The sequence below is a fragment of the Nesoenas mayeri genome, assembly GCF_963082525.1.
Source record: "Nesoenas mayeri genome assembly, chromosome: W".
NCBI classification, from domain to species: domain Eukaryota; kingdom Metazoa; phylum Chordata; class Aves; order Columbiformes; family Columbidae; genus Nesoenas; species Nesoenas mayeri.
In genome coordinates, this window is record NC_137553.1 from 10336928 (window position 1) to 10349499 (window position 12572).

The window sequence follows — 12572 nt, forward strand, 5'->3', positions numbered from 1 at the left end:
TGCACTTTGTACAAATCTATGCCACAGAGGTCGTCTAAAATTTATTCTATCTAGGTCTGTCCCATCTTGGCTGTTTGGTCCAAAATAGATGATCTCTCGCACAGCTAATTCTCTCAGGAACTGAATACCTCTCTCCATAGTATTCCATTTCCCTAACTTGGATATACCATCTTCCTTGTAGGGAAATCTTACTTTCATAGCTGCCAGAAGTCGGGTCCAGAGAGTAGTGGCGTTAGACTCTCTTGAAATTGCCCTATCAATGGTGGAATCTTTTGACAGAGATCCCAGCTGCCTGGCTTCACTACCTTCCAATTCAATTGTTTCTGCCCCATTGTCCCAGCATCAGAGCAGCCAGGTTGAAATATTCTCTCCTTCACGACGACTAACGTCTTTTCGCAGACCTCTCAGCTCACCTGGAGAAAAGGACCCCGAGTGGTGGTCATGTCATCTCCTCCCTGTCCTGATGATGCCCCTTGGGTTGATGTTGGCCCTGTGCCATCACCTGCTGCACGGGTAGTCTTTCTAGTGACTTTCTTATAACCAGCAACTGATGCTGATATGGGTTCATCATCATTTGATTCATTTCCAGAATTTGAATGACTGTCACAATGATTGCTGTGGTTACAGCAGCAACAGTGACCAGTGTGTGAAGAAGGAGGGGCTGTCTTATTAGCCTTTGAGGCTGGAGAAGTAACATTATCTGCAGCGACCTTGGCAGAGGAACTCTGCGGAGGAGCTGTAACTTCAGCCTGTGAAGCCGCCGTTGAGGGGGCAGTGGCTGCAGCGGCAGCTTTTGCTGTTTTGCTCTTTCTCGAGCGGCTCGGATAGCTTTTTCCTAAAGCTTTCGAAGACGCACCACAAATCTCAGGACATAAAAGAGATGCAAACCCCCTATTGAACCTCATTTCTCTTAACAGAAGCACAAACTGACACACATTCAGCAAACCAGATAACACCATCACCGTTCTATTAAAGCTCCAAGGATATTCAAAGTTCTCTAAAACATTTGTGAACTGTCCTAGCGAAAAAATTAAAGTATTCTTAGTCACCCTTTCTAAGGATTCGCTTGACCAGTTAGCAAACACAGAGCCATACTGCTCTTTAGTATCTCCTGAAGGCTTTTCAAGGTAAAGCAGAAACGAGTAGAAATTCATTAGCAGCTGCAATATAATTAAATAAACCAGTGACAAACCACACAATATCATCATGATCATTGTCCAGTTTCTTTTTGTTATATAATGAATACTTCGATTTAGAAAGAAACCCCAACACAGATATGGAATCAGTGAGTACAATGTAGAAAATAACTGATACATCTTATGCCATAACATCTTTAAATCAGTGTAATTCACTTTGCTTTAATACCACTAAATTATGTCCGAAACAATCAGATGCGTGAGTATCACAACTCTATGAGTTGGCACCGTGCCAAGAAAATTGAAAGGTACGTCAGAGCAGTAGAAAAGCCAAAAATCTTCAAATTTAACCCTTTCTCTTGCCCCACGTTGCGCGCCAATTATCTGTCGAGGGTTTAGATTGCGGGGTGACAACAAAAACCCTGGCAGATGTATTGTTAACCTCCTCCCCCCCCACCACTTACCCCTTTTGCCCCTCCCTCTCCCCCCTTCCCACTAAGGACAGGCGATCGGGAGGAAAAGAAGGACAGAGAGAAGAGAGTTGGAAAAATTAACAATGTTTTACTAATGCTACTAATAAGAATAGAGAAAATAATACAAATTATACAAAACCAATCTTGAAAGTCTCAGCAACTGCAGAGCTGGCACCCAAAGTCCTGGATTGGACTCCGTAGCCAACCGGAGCCGGATTCAGTCTCTCACTAGGCCTCAGTTCGCAGGGACAACTAGCAAGGTCCTCTCCTAATGTCGGCCATAAGCAGAAGGGAAAAGGCAAAGGGCAAAGGGATGAGATCCTCGTGATCTCCCACTTTTATATGAAGTATTCACATGAATGGAATGTTATACACATTTGGTCAGTTTCTTGGTCACTGGTTTCTCATTGCCCCTCTCACGAGATGTCCATCCGTGCTTATCAGTAATTTTGCATTCCATTGCTAGTTTTACTAAAACATGTATCTGGTTCTCCAGGAAAATGCAGCTAATATGAAGGCTTTATCTGACAGGCAAAAACACTAAAAGATAAACTTGTTTTCAACAAAACCAGGACAGTATGGTATTTGCAACAAAAATGGCATCATCATGTTGTGTCATGTAAAGGATCGCCCCAAGTGGTAGAATTACAAGCACTTATTGAAGGTTTTATGTTATGGCCTGATGAAGCACTTAATGTTATATCAGATTCAATGTATATTGTTGGAGTAGTAACAAGGATTGAGAGGTCATATTTAAAACATATAGACAATGAACAATTATTCTTACAGTTTAGATAATTTTTGTATTTGACAGAACACAGGGTTCTACAATATTTTATTAGACACATTCGTAGTCACACCAACTTACCTGGGTTTTTGTCACAAGGGAATGCTTTAGCAGATTATTTTACAGCTCCCATATGGGCTGCTCCAGTCCCTGACACCTTTCAGCAAGCTCGGCTATCTCATGCTTTTTTCCATCAATCAGCAAAAGTTTTGTCTAGACAATTTCATTTACCTATTTCTAATGCTAAGCTTATTGTTCAGACTTGCCCAGACTGTCAACGATTTCAAAATATATATGTACCTGTGGTGAATCCCCGAGGGTTAGTCTCTTTGCAACTCTGGCAAACAGATGTTACACATATTCCAGATTTTGGTTGATTGAAATATGTGCATGTGTCTGTCGACACCTTTTTGCTCACCTTGTGGGCTACCACCTTGACAAGTGAAACAAGTCACCATGTACAAGTGCATTTTCAACAAGCTTTCGCAGTTTTAGGTGTACCTTCACAAATCAAGACAGATAATGGTCCTGCATATGTTAGTAACTCTACTAGCAAGTTCTTTAACCGATGGGGCATCAAACATACCACCATTGCCCTACAGGTCAAACCACTGTAGAATGCATGCATCTGATTCTGAAATGTTTTTTGCAAAAACAAAAAGGGGGAGAAGTAGGGGAAACGCCACAAAACCAATTGGCAAAAGCATTGTATGTGATGAATCACTTCTATCTAAGTGGTGCAGCCCAAATTCCCCCTGTGGTGAAACACTTTACAAGTATGACCCAAAACGTTAAATCAGAAAGAACCTACATTAGTTATGGTCAAATAGCTAGTTAATGGTCAATGGGAAGGGCCACATCAATTGATAACATGGGGTTGAGGTTATGCTTATGTCGTTACAGATCAAGGCTCATAGTGGGTGCCTGCACATTTTGTCAGACCGTTCCTGAAGAAACTCAAGCCAACAGTTCAAGAAGCAGAAGCAGCACCTGGTGGTGAAACCGATTCGCTACCTGACATACAGCTAGACGACAACAACGGGGAGTGATCCATAATTGACAAGTCCCAACCCTTTGGGACAACGTAACGTAGCCTCTCTGATCATCTTGATACAGGGAACTGACAGCTAACTAATTAACACTTAAAGAACTAACACTTGACACTTAGAGAACTAACCCTTACCCCACATCTCTAGACTTAAAAAGCCAACAGAGAGCTAACCCTTTAACCCACATAGCCTTGCTTAGGTTTGTGTAACTTATTGTACGAGAAACAGGAGTTTGCTGATGCCTTGCAAAGATAATAATCTTTGGGTGCATCCTTGGTGCATCTTTGAGTGAACTAGATAACAGAAACTTGGGCACAGGACAGGAGATACGCCAGTTTTAACCAACTCAGCAGTCTGAGTCCTAACCAACTCATCACACTGGACCAAAGGTGACCGTGTACAGAGAAGGAGACCCGGGTTCACGATCACTGCGCAGCTGCAACCAGCAGGAGCCGGAGGTGGAAACTATGGAAATGGTCTCCTGGAACTCATTGTAATAAGAACCGTCTTCTCGGGGACAGGTTATGAATATGTATAGGCATTCCTAAAACTTTCATGAATATGCAACACTTTACTGCATTTAACCAAAAAGCTCACAGCTACTGTAAATTTACACACGTATTAGGTGAAATGATTCCCCGTGTGTCCGGCGCCGTAAATAAATAAATAATAAATTTGTGGCGATAGAGCCTGGCAAGGGATTCCTTCCCACATAAAAGGAGGGCCATGTTCTTTAGGGAGCTTAACCTTATTATCCCCAAACACATCAATCATTTTAATGCATAAAAGAGGAAAAAGTATTCACGCCTTTGACAAAGATTGTAAGGATAATATAGAATTTTGGGGAAAGGGTGAAACTGCATTGGCCTCCATTTTTGCGCCCAGAGTTGCAGCAGCAAACACTTTGAATATGCTTAACAAATTAGGATGTTGGTTAGCAAAACAGACTAACGCCACCTCCTTAGCATTGTCTGGGCTTTTAGCAGATGTTGATTCAATTAGACATGCTACGCTTCAAAATACTGCTGCCATAGATTTTTTGTTGTTAGCGCAAGGACATGGTTGTGAAGATTTTGATGGGATGTGTTGCATGAACTTGTCTGATCATTCTGAATCAATTAATAAAGCAATCAGAAGGTTAGATGATATGACCAAGAAATTAACCTATGAAGACTGGGGTTTAGACAAATGATTGAATGGTTGGGGTATTACAGGATGGATTAAGGATTTAATAAAAAATAGTCTAGTTCTATTGATGGTTGTATTAACAATATTAATGCTTGTCTCTTGTATCTTACAATGTGTACAACGTACAGTACAAAAATCAATGAAAGGTCTATGGCTAGTTGAAAAACAAAAAGGGGGAGTTGTGGAGTATCTTACAGATAGTTACCTTGAGTTACTGTAACGACCTTGACTAAAACAGAATAAGAAATCAGAATGTTTTAGTACAAGAAAAGATATTTACGTGTTAGCCAAACTGCCGGAGCACATGCAAGATTAAGTAAACCAATTGTAAGATAACTTTAAACACGTGAACAGTTGGCATAAGCCAATTAAACCAGAAAGGTAAATGCGTGTACAACAGCTACTAACTATAAATGTAAGTGCCTTGCCAAAATAAAATGTCTCTTGGTTCACGTGCACGGGGAGTCCGTGCCTTCAGTCCCTCAGGGAGGGGGGGGGTGTAGTGTACCTGCCACAGAAGACTATCTCAGTGTCTATAAAGCACTGAGCACAACAAGGTAATAAGAGCATGAAGACCTGAAAAATGCACAAATGCATTACTTAACTGATTAAACAGGTCCTCCACATGCTCTCTATTGCATGATTTCAGTGGCAGCCAGAAGCATATATGAAAACACGTGTTATTAATCTACTGTTGAAAACATCCATACCTCTGGAAGTTGCTTTGGTACACAGATCTGGAGGTGCGGGTTATCATCCATCTGAAATTGTACGAGATCAACTCTACCTTTTTGATGTCCATGAACAACAACTTCCTCACCATGATGCCAGTAAAAGTTAACCTCAGGTTTTAGAACTGGAACACAATGGAAGGGGAGAGGGAAATAAGAGATCATCCCTTTGCACTTAAAACCCTCCTAATTTTTGCTCTGTAGCTGCGGTAAAACAGAAGAATCAAAATCCACTCACACCATTTGGGATAGTGGAGATGAGATGAATTACTAACGATGGTCTGAACAACCCAGATACACCAGCAACACTCCTGACAGGTTCACAGACCAGCCTCACTGCCTAGGGTGCCCACTTCCCTCTCCTCCCACCCCCATTCCGCAACGAGGAGGCAGCTAGCAGCATGTTGTGACCACACAGGAAGGCAGCAAGGGTGGAGACAAGCTGCATGAGGAATGGGCTAGGTGTGTGATCCTCTTTGTGGCAGAGAAACAGCTGCTTCTTATTCTGCTGGAAGCTCTCCTGCAGGAGCACGTTGCAGGCAAGGAAGCACAGCTCACCCATACCCAGGTCCAGTAACACTCCCACTGCATGCTCTGGGGTTTTCATGGTCCCTGGTGCCACCGTTCCTGGCTCCAGAGCTTTAGTAGACTTGGGCACCGCTCCTGCCGCACACTCCAGGGCTTTCACAGCTGCCTTCACCACTCCTGGGAGGAGCCCTGGCACGAAGACTTTCTTGGTGAAGCTCTGGTACCAGTGGTAGGTGTTGAGGGCGAAGGTCTGTGGGTAAACCATGTATAATATTTGGGCTGTTGCAGCTGCCTGTAGAGCCTCAGCTTCTCCTCAGTCCAGGCTGCCATGCAGACCTGCTGGTAGAAATTCTCCAGGTCCTGCTGCTTGGCTGCTTTGCTCTTTGCCATGGCAGAAGCCACTATGGACAAGTAGAGCAAGTTGAGAGGTTGCAGAGAGGCAGTGGACTCTGTCTGAAAGAGTCAGCACCAGCCATGCCACAGCAACCACCACCCCTTGGGTGCCACCATTTCACAGAGCCACTAGACAGTGGAAGGACACCATTCGGCAACTGGAAAATCTGACTGGTCACTGGGAAACATGTGAATGAGACAACCTTCCAATCGGGGTGGGGGGAGAGAGAGTGAGAAAAGAAAAGGAGACGGTGAGAGAGAGGGAGCGAGCTGCCAGGGAAAAAAAGAATAAGGCATGTGCCACATGTTCCCCTCTGACTCTCCGGGAGCCACAGTGTGCTGGGCTATACATAAGCTTTGGTAAACACTGATTCTCAATGCACAATAATCCCCTCAAACTATAAAGGAAGGCAATCCATCAATATTGTTGGAGTGACTGGGGGTCCCAGGATCTGACTGTTGTAGAGGCTGAAATGAGCCTAGAAAAAACTGGCAAAAGCATCCCATTGTGACTGGCCCAGATGCCCTGTGGATCCTTGGCATAGACTAACTCAGCAGAGGGTATTTTAAGGACCCAAAAGGGTATAGGTGGGCATTTGGTATAGCAGCTGTGGACACTGAGAAAACTGAACAGCTGTCTGATTTGCCTGGTCTTTTAGACGACCCTTCTGTTGTAAGACTGCTGAGAAAAAGAGAGTAATATATATACTGAAGGAGAGACAAAGAAATGGGGGTATAGAAAAAAGGAGAGAAGGAAAGAGCAGAGAGAAAGGAAGAAAGGAGTGAGGGATCCAGTCTCTTACAGCCCCACAGTGTAGATGACAGGACTTGTACGATGATGTATGGCCTTGGTGTTCCACGGCGAGGATACTGGGGTCAGGAGCACAGCATCCTCCGATGTCTGGTTCAGAGTGAGGGTCCTCAGGGTGCTGGTATTCTCTTGGTGAGGCCGAGCTGGTATTCCCTTCGGTGAGACTGGTAGGCTGGTATTCCCTCGATGAGATTGAGCTGGTATTCCCTTCGGTGAGACTGATAGGCCGGTATTCCCCTGGTGAGACTGGGCAGGCCCTTAGATGTGACTGGTATTCCCTTGGTGAGGCTGAGCTGGTATTCCCTCCAGTGAGGCCGAGCTGGTATTCCCTCCAGTGAAACTGGCTGGCCCTTGGATGAGACTGGTATTCCCTAGAACATGCTGTTTTAGGTGAGCTTTTTATAGCTCCCAGAGTAGAGGAAAGTCTGGGAGGGAAAAGTGGTGATTGCGAAAGAGGGACAAATCTGGACAAGTCCTGGGTGACACTGAGGGTCTCCACCTTGCCCCTTTTGTGTCATGCAGAAAATCAGGGGGAAGTGGTGACTGCAAAAGATGAACAAGTTTCGACAAGCCCCAGGCCATGTTAAAAGTGTCCCAACTTTTCCCCTTTGTTTGCCGAGCTGGGCATATCAGGAGATGGGGCTATGTGTCCTCCAGCACATCCTCCATCTCTGGTCGGTCAGACGGCCTGATCTGTGGCTCGTTAGCTCGTTGTTGATGTGTAGATTGCAGTTCCCCCTGCTCTGAATGTGTCTTCTCCTGGCTGAACTAGTTTCCTCACAATGTTTTCAGCCATGATCCTCATCAATGCTCAACAACCTTTTGTTGTAGGACTGCTGATGGTTGACCATCAGCAGGTGCCAATTGCTACCACGACAGTGCATCGCTGGCAATATCGCACCAATCGAGACTCTTTGATTCCTATCCAGAAGTTGATCTGTCAATTGGAAAGCCAGGGTGTGATCAATAAGACTCGCTCACCTTTTAACAGCCCAATCTGGCCAGTGCGTAAGTCTAGTGATGAGTGGAGACTAACTGTAGACTATCGTGGCCTGAATGAAGTTACACCACCATTGAGTGTTGCTGTGCCTGACATGCTAGAACTGCAATTTGAACTGGAATCAAAAGCAACTAAGTGGTATGCTACAACTGACATTGCTAATGCATTTTTCTCTATTTCTGTAGCAGCAGAGTGCAGGCCACAGTTTGCTTTCACCTGGAGGGGCATCCAGTACACGTGGAATTGCTTGCCCCAGGGGTGGAAACACAGTCCTACCACCTGCCATGGACTGATCCAGACCACTCTGGAACAAGGTAAAGCTCTAGAACACTTGCAATATATTGATGACATCATCGTATGGGGCAACACAGCGAAAGAAGTCTTCGAGAAAGGTGAGAGAATAATTCAGATTCTTTTGGATGCTGGTGTTGCCATAAAACGAAGTAAGGTCAAGGGACCTGCACGAGAGATCCAGTTTTTAGGAATAAAATGGCAAGATGGCCGTCGTCAGATCCCAATGGATGTGATCAACAAAACTGCAGCAATGTCTCCACCTACTAACAAAAAGGAGACACAGACTTTCTTGGGTGTTGTAGGTTTGTGGAGAATGCATATTCCTGACTACAGCCATGTTGTGAGCCCTCTCTATCGAGTGACTCGTAAAAAGAACCAATTTGAGTGGGGCCCTGAACAACAACAAGCCTTTGAACAAATTAAGCATGGGATAACTCATGCAGTGGCCCTTGGACCAGTTCAGATTGGCCTAAATGTTAAAAATGTTCTCTACACCGCAGCCGGAGATAATGGTCCTATCTGGAGTCTCTGACAGAAAGCACCAGGAGAAACCCGTGATCGACCCTTAGGTTTTTGGAGTCGAGGATACAAAGGATCTGAGGCCAACTATACTCCAACTGAAAAAGAGATACTAGCAGCATATGAAGGGGTTCAAGCTGCTTCAGAAGTGATCGGTACTGAAGCACAGCTTCTCCTAGGACCTTGACTGCCGGTGCTGAGCTGGATATTCAAAAGGAAGGACAGAGATATCTTAACAATATTAAACGCTTCTCAACACAAAGTCGATACTGTAAAAATACTGGCAGTCACCAGTACCCGTACTCACTTCTTACAGCAGGGAAGTGTCCTGGTTTTGTTAAAAACTCTTTTAGTGATTTTTCCTTTCAGCTAAGTTCTTCTACATGGCTGTACTTTTCTGAGGTTTTTCCTCTGATGCTGTACTCTGTGCTGATAAGAAGACCAATGGAATGCTGAAGAAGCTTGTGTTTAGATTTACTACTATGGTAGCCAAGAAAGACTGCTAAGATTTTCCACGTTCCATCGTGAGAGGGGCGTGTTTGAGGAGGGGTAGATGGAACAGGTGACTAGAATTGACCGACTGAGGATCAACTGAGTATTCCATCCCATAATCATCATACCCCCTATATAAGAGGATGATCACGAGGTTCTGTGTCTCTTTGACCATGGCCGTCATCTAAAGAGGACCCTCTCTGCGTGCCTGTGATAATAGGCCCGAGGCCCTGCAATCCCTGCAACCAGTTTCCGGTTTGCTGTGAAGTCCTGCCCATGACTTCCGGGGGCCTGACCTTACAGCTGCTGGAGCAACACCAGCTCCACCCACCCAGCACTGTTGCTGCTGGAGTGATACCAACTCTATATTGAGCATTCAATATTGGTTTTGTGCATTTTGTATATATTTTCTATTTATTAGTAGCATTAGTAAAACCCTTTAAAACCTTCCAACTTGAAATCTAAGTCTCTCTTCCTTCCTCCTTATCTTCCTTATCATCTTTCCGATCTGAAGGAGAGGGTGGTGGGAGGGTAAAGGGGGTAACAGAGAGCGTCTGCCACAGTATATTGTTGCCTTACTTTAAACCTTGACAGAAGGCAGAGGAATGGTAGAACATACACACTAAAATTTGCAGCATCAAAGGCTTTGTATCTATTTCCTCCTCCCTGTTAATGAACTGTTACCGACACTATCCCATTCCTTGCCTACCACAACATCTTAAGACTCTTCTGTGCATTCAACTGACTCCTTTCTTTTGTCTCTTTACTCTTTTCATTGCCTCCTTTCCAGCTCGGGTGTGCTGGATGCACTCGACCCCCCCCCGCCCAGCTAAAATCAATAGCAGTTTGGTCCAGACTCCAGGGGAGGAAAGGGCCTGAGCCATAGTCAGGCCGAGAACTCCTTCGAGGGGATCCACAAGGAAGCAGAACTGCACACTGAACGTCAGTAGCTTGTGGGTGCAGGGAGTCTCATGCAGACTTTTCATACTGTATGCAATTTGACTACGAGTCAACCACTTCATTCTATAAACACAACAGCCTGGATGAGCCCACTTTGAGCTCTCCCTGCTAAATACGTGAGCTGTATGGCCATGGTTTTACTACTCACAGGTCAGTGGATGAGCCCAATTCAAGTTCAATATTAATAGTTTAGCTTAAGTAGATGCACACTAAATATAACAAATTATTTAGAGATATAAGGTTGCATGATTTTTAATATACTATTTGATTCATGTTACTTGGTGAGCTGGATTTGCTAAAATCTTAAGCTGTAAAGTTCTGCTCATATTTACCAAAACCAACAATAAACTACACTGAACACTTGCAAGATGAGGTATAGTTTGCACTTTGCTGGGAAAAATGGGAGTGACTGGAAAAAATAACAATCCAAGGCTTGTTGGAAAGTAAAATGTGGGAAAGCAAGATGTGCAGTTCCAGCCACCTGGATGATAAAGGAAGATCAATACTAACATGACCATCTGGACAGTCAAAGACATAATACTACCATAATAAAATATATAAAGGGCCTTGGACAGATTACTTTGAAGTACGTTTCTCGTAATGGTAAAAAGTTATAGCCCAGACTCGTGAGAATGGTATCTCAGGCCGGATAACCACCCCCAAGTGCATGGGACGTGTGAATGTCCTTGGGCCTGGTCTGTGAATGAGTGGAAAAACAAGTGAGACAAACATCACATAAGTTTAGTGTGTTCTTAATAACGATTAGTGGAAAAGCACCTTTTTGAAAACACCTTAGTCCAGGCCTGTACCTGTAAATCCTATAAATTGTCAAAGGTGAATAAAGAAAGCAGCCTAGGCCTAGGTCAGCTCTTGTCTTGGCCAGGCTCTGCGCTCCTTCCTGAACAAGATCTCTGCCTCTGCGTGAATTTCTGTCTGCGTCCTGGTATGCGTCGTTCCTAATCGCCGCAAAGGCTAATGCAGAGACATTACAGACATCTGCAAAACAGGACCTATTTTGCACTTTACTGAGAAGAAAGGATTTATTCAGACAAAACAACACCTGCAAGGCTATGGACCATAAACAATGTCTACAGCTGAACAAAATAAAGGCCCACGTGGAATCAGTTAAAAAGATCCAATAAGAAGCAAGAAGACCCTAAAGTGAAATATTGCTATTGGACTGAATCATGGTATGAATGGTCTGTAGAGATATAAAAGTCTAGGGTTTTCTATAGTTGGGTTGTAACTCTGTGCAGGTACCCAGCTTGATCCAGCCCTTCTGCTGTTCTACTTCATTAATTTTTTTTTTCTGAGAATTTTCTTTCCTGAAAGTCTGCTCTGCTTAAGGTTATCAGGAAGAGCCGACCAGGAGAGGAGCGCTGCTCGATCTCATCCTCACTAACAAGGAGGGTCTGGTCGAAGCAGTAAAGGTTGAGGGCTGCCTGGGTTGCAGTGACCACGAGATGGTGGATTTCAGCATCTTGTGCAGTAGGACCAGGGCAATAAGTAGAATTGCAACCCTGGACTTTAGCAGGGCTCACTTCAGCCTTTTCAAGCAATTGCTGGGGGAAATCCCATGGGCAAGGATGCTTGAAGGTAAAGGGGCCCAAGATAGCTGGGTGGCATTCAGGGATTTCTTCTTCCACGCTCAGGATCAGAACATCCCCACATGCAGGAAGTCAAGGATGGGAGCCAGGAGGCCTGCGTGGTTAAATAGGGATCTGTTGGGTATGCTCAAGCAGAAGAGGAGAGTTTACAGGTCATGGAAGCAGGGGCTGGCCACTTGGGAGGAATATAAGGCTGCTGTTAGAGGATGCAGAAAGGCAGCTAGGCTAGCCAAGGCCTCCTTAGAATTAAACCTGGCAAAAGAGGTCAAGGACAGCAAAAAGAGCTTTTTCAAATACATAGCAGATAAAACTAATACCAGAGGCAATGTAGGCCCACTGATGAATGGGGTGAGTGCCTTGGTGACAGAAGATACAGAGAAGGCAGAATTACTGAATGCCTTCTTTGTCTCTGTCTACTCTGCCGGAGGCTGTCCTGGGGAGCCCTGTACCCCTGAGACCCCAGATGAAGCCAGATCAATGGAGGAGTTTGCTTTAGTTGATGAGGACTGGGTTAAGGAGCAATTAAGTAGTCTGGACATCCATAAATCCATGGGTCCAGATGAGATGCACCCGCGGGTGCTGAGGGAGCTGGCTGAAGTCATTG

General features: G+C 44.6%; 1 protein-coding gene across 1 annotated transcript in view; it reads right to left on the minus strand.

Moving 5' to 3' along the window:
- LOC308051414 (large ribosomal subunit protein mL65-like) overlaps window positions 1-12572 on the minus strand; it is a gene marked incomplete at both ends in the record, with an annotated part of 98126 nt that overhangs the window by 14384 nt on the left and 71170 nt on the right. Inside the window, 3 exon segments of the mRNA XM_080361841.1 lie at window positions 5344-5489; window positions 5734-6160; window positions 6163-6293. Of these exon segments, the coding sequence (XP_080217967.1) occupies window positions 5344-5489; window positions 5734-6160; window positions 6163-6293 (704 nt within the window).